The 14298-nt window shown below is 45.6% G+C and overlaps 1 protein-coding gene across 13 annotated transcripts in view; it reads right to left on the bottom strand.

Moving 5' to 3' along the window:
• Positions 1-8541: 8541 nt before the first annotated feature.
• grip2b (glutamate receptor interacting protein 2b) overlaps positions 8542-14298 on the bottom strand; it is a 203955-nt gene continuing 198198 nt past the window's right edge. For all 13 annotated transcript variants that reach the window (XM_086200301.1, XM_086200304.1, XM_086200306.1 and 10 more), the window contains 2 exons: positions 11722-11868; positions 8542-11652 (listed from right to left, as the gene is read on the bottom strand). In XM_086200301.1, the coding sequence (XP_086056427.1) occupies positions 11494-11652; positions 11722-11868 (306 nt within the window). In that variant the 3' untranslated portion in view covers positions 8542-11493. The remainder of the gene's footprint in view (positions 11653-11721; positions 11869-14298) is intronic.

Genomic DNA, 14298 nt, shown 5'->3' with positions numbered 1-14298 from the left:
AATTCTTGATCTAGTTTAGCGTTAGCGAAGCAGCTAATCGGGGATAGCTTTCCTCAGCCGTAGCCTGCTCTGATGTTACTCTTGAGGCTGAAAACTAGATAAATTATTAATTTATGTATAATTGAATCCATAAATATGTATGTGTGTGTGTGTGTGTGTGTGTGTGTAAAACATAGCCTCTGGAGTTGGCCATCATACAGCCAAGCTAATAACAAAGTACATCGGCTAACGTCATATTAGCTAACTTAGCTAACATGACTGCATTAGGAAGCCACTGAGGTTAATGAGCTAGCAGGGTAACTTAAAACGATTAGGGCTGCCAGTAATATCAACAGTAGAGTCAACTATTTAATAAAATTAAGAAGAAAACTTACGAAATGTAAATCTATCAGCCTGAAACCTGGACTTCGGGGACGATATCTGATGTGTCTAACCTTCCAGATGTTATCAAACCAAATGGCTCACAGGAAATGATCCGTCCAACGCTACAGCCGAGTCAGGACCAAATGTTTTGCATGACAGATATACTCAAAAATATGTAAAGCAAAATAGCTTCATATTGAATACAGTATTTTGTAAAATGTTGTACCTTGGTTAACCCAAATATTCCCATCATTGACCAACCCAGAAAAATCTGTTTACCAGGTTGCCTTTCAACAACTTTGCCTCCCTCTCTCGAGCTATCTCCCTATGGACCTCATCTGTTTTTCTCTGGGAATGATTATGGTGGTGAATAAAGGGCGTCTTTGACTCGATAAACTACTTTCCACCTCGAGTTGCCTACATATTTTGGAAAGATGTGGGATATCTGCAGTACTCCACGGCCTGATAACGGTTGAAATGAGTGCACAGCGTACACACAATTCAATTTCCCAACTCGAGGGGCTTATGTACCTAAATCCCCCTGACGACATGATAAACTCTAATCCTACAAATCCTATAAAACAAGATTTAAGGTGTTCAAGCCAAAGCAGGAGGCTGCATTCCAGCACATTCGCTGCTGCCAGTTTGCATTAAGCGGCCCATGCACAGGTAACAGAAGGGATTCCGCTCCAGGAGAACAATAAAACTCAGTATCCAGATAACGAGGCAACTGCAGCCGGACTGTAATGAAGATTTACATCATCTTTCCTCGATCAAATCGTGCTGCAGCTACAATGGCCATCCATCCATCAATCCATCCATTTTCTACCTCTTCTCCTGTTAAGGGTGGTGGGGGTGGAGCCTATCCCTGCAGCCTTCAGGTGAGAGGCGGGGTTCACCCTGGACAGGTCAACAGTCCATCACAGGGCCAACACATAGAGACAGACAACCATTGGCTCTCCCAGCCACGCCTACGGTCAATTTAGAGTCTGGATTAACCTGGTCCCCTCTTGATGTCTTTGGACTGTGGAGGAAGCTGGAGTACCAGAGAGAACCCAGCAGGAACAGGAGAACATGGAGACTCACCCAGAAAGACCCCGTGCTGCAGCCGGGGCTCCACCCACAACCTTCTTGCTGGGGGGCCACCGTGAGGACCACTGCTCCACCGTGCCGCAGCTACAATTTCTGCCTCAGTATCCAAAAATGTTACCCACCAGAAGGATCTGTATGTTTGTCTGCGCTCCCATGATGATTTGCACCACCAACAAAGGTAATAATATGAATTTGATGACGGTACGTCACCGGACATCAGGGACATTTTGTTTTTTTTTAGCCTAATACTTACTGGCACTATTCATGTCAGCACTGTTTCAATGGAGCATGGAGAACTCATTAAACATTTTATTGTATTTTACTTGATGTACTAATGTCAGCAATTATTTGTAATAAAAATAATTTTATGTGTTTTCTGAACAATGCCGTATCCATAATATTCTAATTCAGTACTGCACTTTAGCAGGACGCCAGCTGTACTTATACTGTATAGCTATGATTAATGTGTCATTATGAGACCACAAACAGAACACAAGGTTTTACTCTTTGTTCTGTTTTATGTTCTCATCTTAATTTGAAATTCATTGCTTGTACCTGGCAAGCAGCAGATGTCATAGTAGAGGATCAGATATCACAGTAGAGGATCAGATGTCATAGTAGAGGATCAGATGTCACAGTAGAGGATCAGATATCACAGTAGAGGATCAGATGTCATAGTAGAGGATCAGATATCACAGTAGAGGATCAGATGTCACAGTAGAGGATCAGATGTCACAGTAGAGGATCAGATATCATAGTAGAGGATCAGATATCACAGTAGAGGATCAGATATCACAGTAGAGGATCAGATGTCACAGTAGAGGATCAGATGTCACAGTAGAGGATCAGATATCACAGTAGAGGATCAAATATCACAGTAGAGGATCAGATGTCACAGTAGAGGATCAGATATAGTAGAGGATCAGATATCACAGTAGAGGATCAGATATCACAGTAGAGGATCAGATGTCACAGTAGAGGATCAGATGTCACAGTAGAGGATCAGATATCACAGTAGAGGATCAGATGTCACAGTAGAGGATCAGATATCACAGTAGAGGATCAGATATCACAGTAGAGGATCAGATGTCATAGTAGAGGATCAGATATCACAGTAGAGGATCAGATGTCATAGTAGAGGATCAGATATCACAGTAGAGGATCAGATATCACAGTAGAGGATCAGATGTCATAGTAGAGTATCAAATAACATAGTAGAGTATCAGATATCACAGTAGAGGATCAGATATCACAGTAGAGGATCAGATGTCATAGTAGAGGATCAGATATCACAGTAGAGGATCAAATATCACAGTAGAGGATCAGATGTCATAGTAGAAGATCAGATATCACAGTAGAGGATCAGATGTCACAGTAGAGGATCAGATGTCATAGTAGAGGATCAGATGTCATAGTAGAGTATCAGATGTCACAGTAGAGGATCAGATATCACAGTAGAGGATCAGATGTCACAGTAGAGGATCAGATGTCATAGTAGAGGATCAGATGTCATAGTAGAGGATCAGATATCACAGTAGAGGATCAGATGTCACAGTAGAGGATCAGATGTCACAGTAGAGGATCAGATATCACAGTAGAGGATCAGATATCACAGTAGAGGATCAGATATCACAGTAGAGGATCAGATGTCACAGTAGAGGATCAGATGTCATAGTAGAGGATCAGATGTCACAGTAGAGGATCAGATGTCATAGTAGAGGATCAGATATCACAGTAGAGGATCAGATGTCACAGTAGAGGATCAGATGTCACAGTAGAGGATCAGATATCACAGTAGAGGATCAGATATCACAGTAGAGGATCAGATATCACAGTAGAGGATCAGATATCACAGTAGAGGATCAGATATCACAGTAGAGGATCAGATATCACAGTAGAGGATCAGATGTCATAGTAGAGGATCAGATATCACAGTAGAGGATCAGATATCACAGTAGAGGATCAGATGTCATAGTAGAGGATCAGATGTCACAGTAGAGGATCAGATGTCATAGTAGAGGATCAGATGTCATAGTAGAGGATCAGATATCACAGTAGAGGATCAGATATCACAGTAGAGGATCAGATGTCACAGTAGAGGATCAGATGTCATAGTAGAGGATCAGATGTCACAGTAGAGGATCAGATGTCATAGTAGAGGATCAGATATCATAGTAGAGGATCAGATATCACAGTAGAGGATCAGATGTCATAGTAGAGGATCAGATGTCATAGTAGAGGATCAGATATCACAGTAGAGGATCAGATGTCACAGTAGAGGATCAGATGTCATAGTAGAGGATCAGATATCACAGTAGAGGATCAGATGTCATAGTAGAGGATCAGATATCATAGTAGAGGATCAGATATCACAGTAGAGGATCAGATGTCACAGTAGAGGATCAGATATCACAGTAGAGGATCAGATATCACAGTAGAGGATCAGATGTCATAGTCAAGCAGGGGTAGGGAACCATGTGTCATGGAGGGCCGTGTGTATGCAGGTTTTCCTTCCAGCCCAACACTTTCACAGGCGATTCCACTGATTAACAGTCTTCTGTGGCTGAAGGTGTGTCTCAGGCTGTAATTTTCTCTGAGTTTATACCGCATGAACCCAAATTCACTCAACTCCCATACACAATCGCGACGTTCTGTTTGTGCTTCACATTAACGAATCTGAAAAAACAACAACACAACGCGACACTGCCAGACACAGTTGGAATCCAATTACTCTTCATTGTTTGTTATTTTGTCTTGATTTATGAGTTTGCTGGAGAGCAGTAAACAGATATTAATATTGCTCCCATGTGACCCCCCAAGCCCAGAAGGAAGAGCGAGGATGTGGACGGCTTGAACCTGCTGCTGATGAATCATGTCCAATCGAGTGTTTTTGTCGTGTTGCCGGAGTCGGAGCTTTAAATAACTGAAGACGCACATCTCTGCCAGCTCCAGAAATACAGTTCACTGCTGAGACTTTCTTTCCATGTCATCTTTCCGACAGGTTTTTGGCACTCACACGGGCCGATGAGCCAAAACCAATCACTGTGTTTTAAGATTAATCTGTTGCCTTTTGTTGTACACAGTCAAAAATAAAAGAGCCAGAGGTTTTCAGGGCAAAGCCTGAGGAGTAATGTGAAAATCAAATGTGGCTGGTTGAGGTCTCAGGAGGTTGTGGTTACTTAGCACAGGCCACATAAGCTTGCCCGTGTAAATATTATTGCCTCTGTACTGTACAGCGCCGTTGTCCCGTGCTCACACACGTGCCTCATTTTTGGTTTCAGCAGCTTGTAATAAGCTTGGCCGGAGTTTATAATGTGTGGAAGGTTTATGTTACGGCTGCAGCCGCTGGCTTAGTGGGAGCCCCACAAAAAACACACAAATGCCTGACGAAGCACCTCAGTCTGGGTCCCGTTAGTCACGACCGGGTGTTCGAATTTTCCTCCTTCTAATGAGTGAAATAATTCACGAACGCATAATTCCATCGCGGTAAGATTTCTTGAAAAATATTTCATACCTTCCTGAGATGTGACTTTTGAAGTGATTCTTTTATCCAGTTAACGCATATTAAAGTGATACTTTACCCAATGAGAGTATTTTGCCTTTCATGTACTCAAATATATTTTGAGCTCACAAAGATGTTTTGTCCCTCCGGCATCAACACCCGGCTACGTATGTTTAGCCTGCAGCTAACGGTGACGTACGGCCAACAACAGCAAAACGGTCAAAAACGTCAGTTTATAAACTTTGGAGGGCATCGGTCGGTGTAATCCAGATCATCTTCATCCAGCTGTATTCCCAGTAATCTAGAAAAACTTGAATTTGAGCAAACTACAGCGCCTCTAGTTCTGCTTGTTCACCTTAGCGCCATATTGGAAGGTTTGGAGTTTGCTTTCAGCTCTCATCCAAGCGTTTGGATTGGTGAGCACAAGGCTGGATGAAGAGGACCTGGATCATTCCGGACAACGCACTTGAGAGCTCGTAAACAGACGTTTTAGGACAGTTTTGCTGTTCTTAGCTCAACGCAGGAGGGTAAAAAGGTCTTCGTGAGCTCGACTCCTGTTAGTGAGTACTTGAAACTCAAAATACACTTTGTGAGCGATGTTAACATCAGATACTCAGGTACATGTACTTCACCACCTCTTGGCCAGCGTGGGGTGACTCTATGTGACCAGTTGTGCGTGATGCTGCTTGCCAAGCCTGAAACACTTGGTGGAGGCCATTGGGTGGTTTGTTTTGGTAGTTTTCAAGCCTGAGTTCAACTTCAATGATTGCATCAGGTGTAAAACGGTGATGGAGACCGGTGGTGAGAGACCAGAGAGATACTGAGCTGTTCACCGGTGGCCTTGTCGCTCTGTTAGGTGGGAGAGTGGATATTTAGGGTTGGCTTAAGTTTAGTGAAATACCCAGGAAATGAATTAAAGTCAATATTATGTCTGTGTGTGTGCGTGCATGTGTGTGTGAGAGAGAGCGAGAGAGAGAGAGAGTGAGTGTGTATACTTGAAAAAAGTGCTGTTAAACTACTTTCCCACATGTTGTGTGGACTTGTGTGTACAGTCAGTGTGGTTGTGTTGCGTAACGCTGGACTCTGGGGGATAATTTAGCCAGCAGAAGCAGAACCTACAGTAGATTCACACAAATCAACCCTGTTGTGCAGCGGAGTGGACCAATAACATCACGTGTGCACGTTGTGACCGATCCACTTCCATTCACACAGACGCTTCTCCAGAAATAGAGGCGCTGATGTTGGTCCTCAGTGAGCTGCACGGAAGGTTGGGCCGTGTTCATGCCCCCCCCTCTGGCTCCCAAACACACAGGCCTCCTTTGACCTGGACATTCGGGAAGTAGAAGAACTCCAGTGCTCGCTATTTGTGTTTCCAGGCAATGATTGATTAAGACACACAAGTACACAGGAATACGTGATGTGTTCGGGTAGCGTGGGACAACGAGTAGCGCGACACCTTCCATCCCAGCAGGTGTTGACGGTCGTAAAAGGCAATTACAATAAAATGATCGTTTTCTGATCTCGCCTTCAGTTTGTTTTTTCTCCGCTTTGTCTCCCTCTTCCACTGGCGGCGCCTCTGTCGCCACGCTGGACTTGTACTTTGTCACATTGTTAGATTTTACTCATTTCTTCAGTTGTACTGCATTATAAGCAAATGAAGAAAAAGATGTTTGTTTTTAAAAAAAGACATGAAGCCAAACATAAAATTAGACATTTTATTTTGTATTATTTTCATTTTTTTCCCCTCATGGTCTTCTCAAAAAGAGAAATATAGCCGCACACTTGGTTTCATAGAAAATGAAGAGAACAAAACTACAACAACAACAAAGTTATACATTTTATTTTCCATTGTATAATTGTTTTGTATTTTCTTCCCACGTTTCGGAAGAGTATTATTGTCATAGAAAAATACTATATTACATAGAATAGAACTTTACACAATCTGGGGAGAAGAAAAAAAAAAACCAAAAAACCACACACAATATTAACACATACAACTTTGAACGGCCCAATCCGGAACCAGAGGAAGCTTCGCTGCTACTTGTCACACATCTTCTAAATGGAATTAACAGATTTGTGTCACAGCAAATACTAAAAAACGCAAATGTTAGGAGTCATTGATGTGGCGGGACCTGGTGTGACTGCCACCAGTGCCTCTGTGCAGTTCCTCTGAAGACGTGAGCTTCAGCTTTCTGGGTGAAGATAAGCTGAGTTCTACGGGAGCCTGAAAGGCTCCAGAGGGACGGAGAGCTCCGAGAAATGTGGCGTTACTTTAAAGCGATTATAAAAGAGGGAAAGTAACGGGTGAGTGGCAGAAACAGTGGAGTTCAGAGTCCTTCACTCCTCCGTCTGAGGTCCCTGACGCCCTAAACCGAGTTCAGAAAAACCAAGGGAACAAACGATTTCTTTGCTACAGATTTTCTCTGCAGGGTTCAACACGCCGTTGCCGGTACCAGAGACCGTAACACCAAGCCTCACAATCACTCACGCCTCTGTTACACACGGAACCAGCTACACGCTGCTCAGGAATGAACACAGCTGATGCAGCGCTGACCTGCTCACGTTCGAGCCTTGGGAGTTGGTCATGGAGGAACACCAGGTTCCCTCGGAGCGCTCAGTTCTCCCGCTGGTTTTCAGATATTTGTGAGGTTTTGTTCCGCATCAAGATGAACGCCGGCAAATCACCGCGTTTAAGAACCATGGAGCTCCTATGTATCTGCTAACAAGCGTCCACAGGGGGAGGTGGATGTCACTGAAAGTCATTGGGGGAAAAAAACAGAAGAAGCCTGAAGCTCAGTTGTGGCGACGGTGGGGTCATGTGACGGTGGCGTCGTTCACTTGCAGTCTGTTGGTCAAATTCTGGTCAGAGCGGTGCTCATTAGTGAAAATTATCTTCCTGGACACACGTGCCAGTTGCTACTGAGTTTATTTACCGCAATGATCCAAAATCCAGAGGAGCAATCCCATTGGCCGAGGGACCCACGGTGACGCTAACTTCCCGTCGGACTACAAAATTACATCATCACCACTGAGCACTGTCCAGATTAGTTTAGTGATTGTTAACAAAAGTGTTTTATTATCTGAGTCATTATTGTAGCGATAATTTACATTTTTGCTGTCTTTTGTTGTCCTGTCACTTGTGAACACGCGTGTTGCGTGGAATTATTCCAATCCTGTGCTCTCTCTGTGCTCTGCTCTCATGTGCCCTTCATCTTTGATGTTTCCGGATTGGGCTCTGATCTGTCCTTTGACCCAGAGATGCATAGGGAGTATGGATGACAACACACACACAGAAAAACCAACAGAACACTTTCAAAGGCTTTTCTCAGTATTTTCTCATTTTTTGTTGCTTTACAAAACGTTTTTCTTTTTTTTCTTTTTGGCTGCTTGATATTGCATAAAAAAACACTCAGACTCCGTTGTACATGAAAATACTTACAGTGCATGGTATTCAACAGTGTGCTTTTTTTCAGAAGTGCTTGAAGAAGCAAAATGTGCCTTTTTTTAAATTAATGAAAACAGTTTTCTTTCTCCTGCTCGCTCGCTAAAGCTGAATTATTCAGCCCCGCTGTGTTTGAGAGGAGAGAGAGAGAGAGAGAGAGAGGGAGAGAGAGAGAGGGAGAGAGAGAGACTCACACTCGTGAATAATATCACCACAATGAAATATAAACCATCATCTCATCCCAGTACACACACACACACACACACACACACACACACACACACTCACACACACACATGCTCTGGAAGAAAAAGAGGCATTCATATATATTTACACGTGAACAAACATAGTACACACTTCAGCGCGCACACACACACACACACACACACACACACACACACACACAGGTTTTCTCAGAGGGGAGCAGCTGGATTCTGTATTATATAACAACATGAGGAACGAGTGAGAACTATAGAAACAAGAGGGAGGAAACAGAGGTTGGGATTGTTCCTGTCAAAGATTTCTTATCCCACCGAGGACAAAGGCTACTTCTCTTTCACTCACTCACTCACTCAATCACTCTCTCTCTCTCACACACACACACACGCATAATTTGTGATGTATACAATGTCTCTCACAGTTTTGTACTCAGTCTGGTTGTTTCTGTCTCACTCACATAAAGCCATGCAAAGCACCACAATTATCACCTATACACTCTCTTGTGCAGTGTGTGTGTGTGTGTGTGTGTGTGTGTGTGTGTGTGTGTGTGGTGGGGTGATGGCCAGTCTCAGTCTAATCCACAAATAATTGGGGCAGCTTTTTGGCATAAATCAGAGAAGGAAGGAATGTCCGCTGTTGTGAGACTAAACAAGCGTTGAGGTGGGAACGTTTGGAGAAGTCGTTAAATAGCAGGTTCAGATTTCAGCTCTCCTTTAATGCACCGATCACGTGCCTCCGGCTTGGAAAGAGGTAGAAACTGTTTCCAAAGTCCCAAACGACCACGTAAGTCCTTTGTTCCGACACAAACGACCCCAAAAACAGGTTTCTAACACAACACGTGAGCAAGTTTCCTGAGTTTTGTGAGTTCAGATCTGTGATTTCTATTAAATGGAACATTTTAACGACATTTATGTGTTCAACAAGTAGCAACGTCTTGCAAGAGCGGCGTCTGTCTCCCGACAAGTTACGCCAGGTTTTTGTGCCTGGGTTCTTCTACTGTCTAACACACGGCCGGAGGTTTCTGAGGCCTTGATCTCTGCCTGGCTCGCGTGTCTAGACCGAAGCAGCCATTTTGTCCTAGAAAATGGTGCTCTTTACAACTTCCTGTTTTCGTCCACAATAAAATAAATCAGTCAGATCGATATCTGTAAATGATCCTGGGTCAGTAAAGACCAGGCAGAGCAGCTGATCGCGTGTGTGTGTGTGTGTGTGTGTGTGAGTATAGACTGGTGATGTAAACAGCAGAAGAACTAAGATTATCCTCAAAAACTCCTCAGAACCACAGCTTGAGAACCGCAGCCCACAGACAGGAACGAGTCCCAGAGTTTATCAGGTGTTACAGTGACAGACGTGTGACCATCACACACATGTTCATCGCATGTTCATTTCTCTCCTCCTGCCGTGACGCTGATGTTCTTCGGACCGTTCTAATAACAGAGGCTCCAGAACGCCGCTGAGGCTCTGCATCGGGACCGTAACGGTTTCCTTCTGCCCACTGAGACATGACTTGGATGTGGGTGGGAATCTTGAGTGGACGTTATTTATTGTTGGGAGCCATAAACGTTCCCAGCAGCTTGTCCTTCTCCATTTGCCCGCGAGCTGTTTGTTGTATAAAAATAGCGCTTTTTTCCTGTTTTGATGCTGAAACTAATCATCCCTCAACTGTGACCCACAGGCTCAGAGCATGAAGTTCTGGCTCCAGGCTGCTGGAACCTGATTGGCTCCTTGACATTTTCTGTTTTTTGGGGAATTAAACTACGTGAGTGGAAACCGGATCTTCTGCGTGTCATAAATCTGTCATTCGCGATGACGCTGAACTGCAATCATACAAGAGCGCTGTTTGAATTTGTGGGTCGGCAATCAGCTGAGGCGAGATGAGCTCAGGATTCAGACGACTGACATATCAGGAGTTGACGGTGGGCGACGTTCCCAGCATGTGGAAAAAAAAACAACCAACTAGAACGAAACAGAAGAGTAAAAAACAACAAAAATCTCTAAAAATGTCTTTGTGAGATGTTCTTCTTTGTGCAACAGTTGGTTTTTTTCCCGGAGGCACAGCTGCGAACTTGAGCTGCAGCGAAAGTTGCCTTCTAAATAAATACCTTCCAGTAGTTTTAGTTTTCATCAGGAGAGGAAAACAATCCCATCCCTTCTCTTCTTCATCGTCCCTTCGATGGCTGGATGAATCCAAGAGTTTGGCAGTTGGGATGACATCATCGTCTCACCCTTTCGTAGGATCTCTCTGCTGACCGCTGGACGTGTTGTGGCTTTTAGTGTAGAAGCCCACATTCCAGCGAGAACCAGCTGAATGTGACCTTTCCAAAAGGACTCTTGCGGAGAAGCGTCATGGACTTGAACAATGGGAATACAGGAACAGAGCACATCGCCACACATCCACAGCCCCTTCGCAGATTAATCAAAGGGAATTTTTGTCGAAGTCACTCGACTCGGACCGCCAGCACCGGTCGCGCTGGAATGACTTCATGTGACACATCATGTTCATTTGTTTAATAATAATTAAAAAAAAAAGACTGAAATGGCCAGAATGAGTTAAAACAGCTGGTTAAAGTCTCCAGAGAGACTCGGGTCACTTCCTGCGGCGTTGCCTCCGTTAAAAATACACTGTGACAGCAGTTCAACCCAGCGTTGATGGGAAGGGGGCATCTGTTTCAGCATGCAAGTGTGTGTGTGGGTGTTTAAGCAGAATTATTGCAAGCCCATGGAGAGAGAGAGAGAGTGTGTGTGTGTGTGTGTGTGTGTTTCGGTCAGTTCGAGTACGTATTAGTATATAATTTCCCACCAGTTGTGTGTCTCCTGCCTGACAGAACAAACGCTGGTGTTTGTGTGTGTGTGTGTGTGTGTGTGTGTGTGTGTGTTACAGGTCTAGCGGGTGGTCTAGTGTGTTGTTATTGTCTTCTGTGTCATCGATGGCCAGTGGGTTGCGGCTGATGACCAGCTCCAGCCTGTCGCCCGCCTCTGTGATCAGAGGAACCGCCAGGCAGCAGTCAAAGTCCCTTGTCCTCACGTGGTTCACCTGCGGGTGGAGACAATCGTTGGCTGCTCTGCTGACGGATGAAGGACACACACTCCCCCGCAACATTACCTGTAGGATCCTGTCGTAGGGTCTGAGCCCGGCTCGGTCTGCCGGTCCGTCGGGTCGGATCATGTTGACGTAAACTCCCTTTTCTAGAAAACCATCTGACACACTGAAGCCGAAGTCGTCACTCTCAGGATCCTTTATTACCGTCACCTGGAAGAGGAGGAGAAATGAAAACGGACTTTAGCTCAAGTGAGACGGAATACAAAACACACACACACACCGGCCTGCCAATCAAATACATTAGAGTGACTCCCAGAGACCAACGGGTCCTCAAGATCCAGCTCCCCTGAAATGAAAACCCTGTAGAATCCTGCAGGTACCAGACTCGGCACCCTGAGCCCGCAGACACTCAACTCCCCCTCCTCACACCTCTGCTGGTTGAGGGAAGCCTGATGCTGAGGGATGTGGACCTTGGGGAGTCTAGTGACCTGTACCAGCCTGATGCACCTTGGGGAGTCTAGTGACCTGTGGCCTGGTGCACCTTGGGGAGTCTAGTGACCTGTGGCCTGGTGCACCTTGGGGAGTCTAGTGACCTGTACCAGCCTGGTGCACCTTGGGGAGTCTAGTGACCTGTGGCCTGGTGCACCTTGGGGAGTCTAGTGACCTGTACCAGCCTGGTGCACCTTGGGGAGTCTAGTGACCTGTGGCCTGGTGCACCTTGGGGAGTCTAGTGACCTGTACCAGCCTGGTGCACCTTGGGGAGTCTAGTGACCTGTACCAGCCTGGTGCACCTTGGGGAGTCTAGTGACCTGTGGCCTGGTGCACCTTGGGGAGTCTAGTGACCTGTACCAGCCTGGTGCACCTTGGGGAGTCTAGTGACCTGTACCAGCCTGGTGCACCTTGGGGAGTCTAGTGACCTGTACCAGCCTGGTGCACCTTGGGGAGTCAGGTGTCAGCAGCCACCTCTCCTGCGACAGGTGGATGCTTCAGTTCACAAGTGTGGAATTTACTGCTGTTTTCCCTCCACGTGTCTTCCAACCTTATGGCCGTCTTTACTACAAATGATTGACACACCGACTCTCAAACCAAGATCTTCTGAGTCACTCTGACGCCATTTAACGTAAGAGGAGTTTACACACGGAGCAAACAAACCAGACCAAGAAGAGCCCAACACGCCAGTCAGAGACAAACATTCTCATGTTTGAACAAACAAGTCAGAGAGCCTGCTCACGTCCCCGTCTGTCCATCAGTCTCTCCTCCTGTCTCTCTCTCTTTCTCTCTGTCCCTCTCTTTCCTTCTGTCTCTCTGTCTTCCTCCATTCTCTGTCTTTGTCTCTGTCCATCAGTCTCTCCTCCTTTCTCTATCTCTTTATCTCTGTCCCTCTCTTTCCTTCTGTCTCTCTGTCTCCCTCTCTGTCCTGCTCTCTCTCCGTCCCCACTGATCCTGGATCTGCTCCACCTTCCTGCTGGTAAAGGAAGGTTCTGGTGGCTGCTGTTGCAGGATGTGCTGCTGATGGAGAATTGTTGGGTGGAGGTTCATTGAAGGAGGGAGGTGCTGGACCTGCTCTACTTGGACAGAGTCAGGACAGAACTTGGCGCCTCTGCGCGGTCCAGCGAGGTAGCAAAGGCTGCAACGATCATTCCTGCAGGCTGCTAGTTTGCTAATCGTGAGTCTATTTCTCAACCTAACACATGAAGGTGGTGCTGAGCAGGATTTTAGGACCAGACTTCAGAATGATGAACATCTTGTTGACCTCTCCGGAAGGAAACCAGGTCCGTTTGTTGGTAGCAAACACTGACTGGGTGTCATGGGTTCGTTGTTTCAGCAGGTGGAGGGTTGAGGAATGGAACCGCTGGTTCTACTGAGCACCATACAGTGTCTATCCTCGCTGCTGCAGCCTCACTGACGACGGGCTACGAGCGCCACGCAAATTTCCTAAAAATCAAACGCTGAAGCTTCTCTTCCGTTGGCACTGCAGGGCTGACCAAGAAGTAGAGGCTATTCTAGTGCTGTCACATGACATTCGAGGACGGTATCGTCTTTTAATCACACACTGAAGTTGTTATTTTAGCTGATGGACGAGGACCCAAACAGTAAGCCGAGGACTTGGCCGCCTGCTGGATTCTCTCTCATGGAGGACGAATCAATCTCTCATCCTGGCCTCTCGGCTGATGTTATGATTGTGAGGCCACGTGAGTTCAGTATCACGATTGTTCTTCTGGGTCTGTACGCAGTACATTCTACTCTTAGTTACGTAACAACCCGCACTGTAAAATATTAATTGCATTACTGTGTAAATTTGTATGAATGATGGCTGAAGCAGGATTTCAGGGTGCTTGTATGTACGTGTTGGCTCACGGCTGACTGGGATAATTCAACAAACCTGAGTCATAAATCTTACTGCTAGTGATGCCTGTATTTTTCCTTCCATGCTGAGATGAGAGTCCTGCTTTGCTAAGAAGCTCTAATAAGCTGGACAGAGGCCAGACATCTGACAGTGGCAGTCACTGGGAACCTGCTTTTGTTGGTTTTGACAAATCTGGGTGTGTGAGGGAAGGACGCCCAACTTTCTGGGAAGAACCACCTCAAAAAGCCCTGTGTTTCCTTTCAGGCATGAAAAAAACAAATGGACATTTTTCA

The sequence above is a fragment of the Aulostomus chinensis genome, chromosome 3, assembly GCF_037954235.1.
Source record: "Aulostomus chinensis isolate RoL2024-O1b breed Wild chromosome 3, RoL_Achi_v1.0, whole genome shotgun sequence".
Classification (NCBI taxonomy): domain Eukaryota; kingdom Metazoa; phylum Chordata; class Actinopteri; order Syngnathiformes; family Aulostomidae; genus Aulostomus; species Aulostomus chinensis.
Note: the sequence above shows the minus strand (reverse complement) of the source record. Positions and strands in the feature narration are given on the sequence as shown.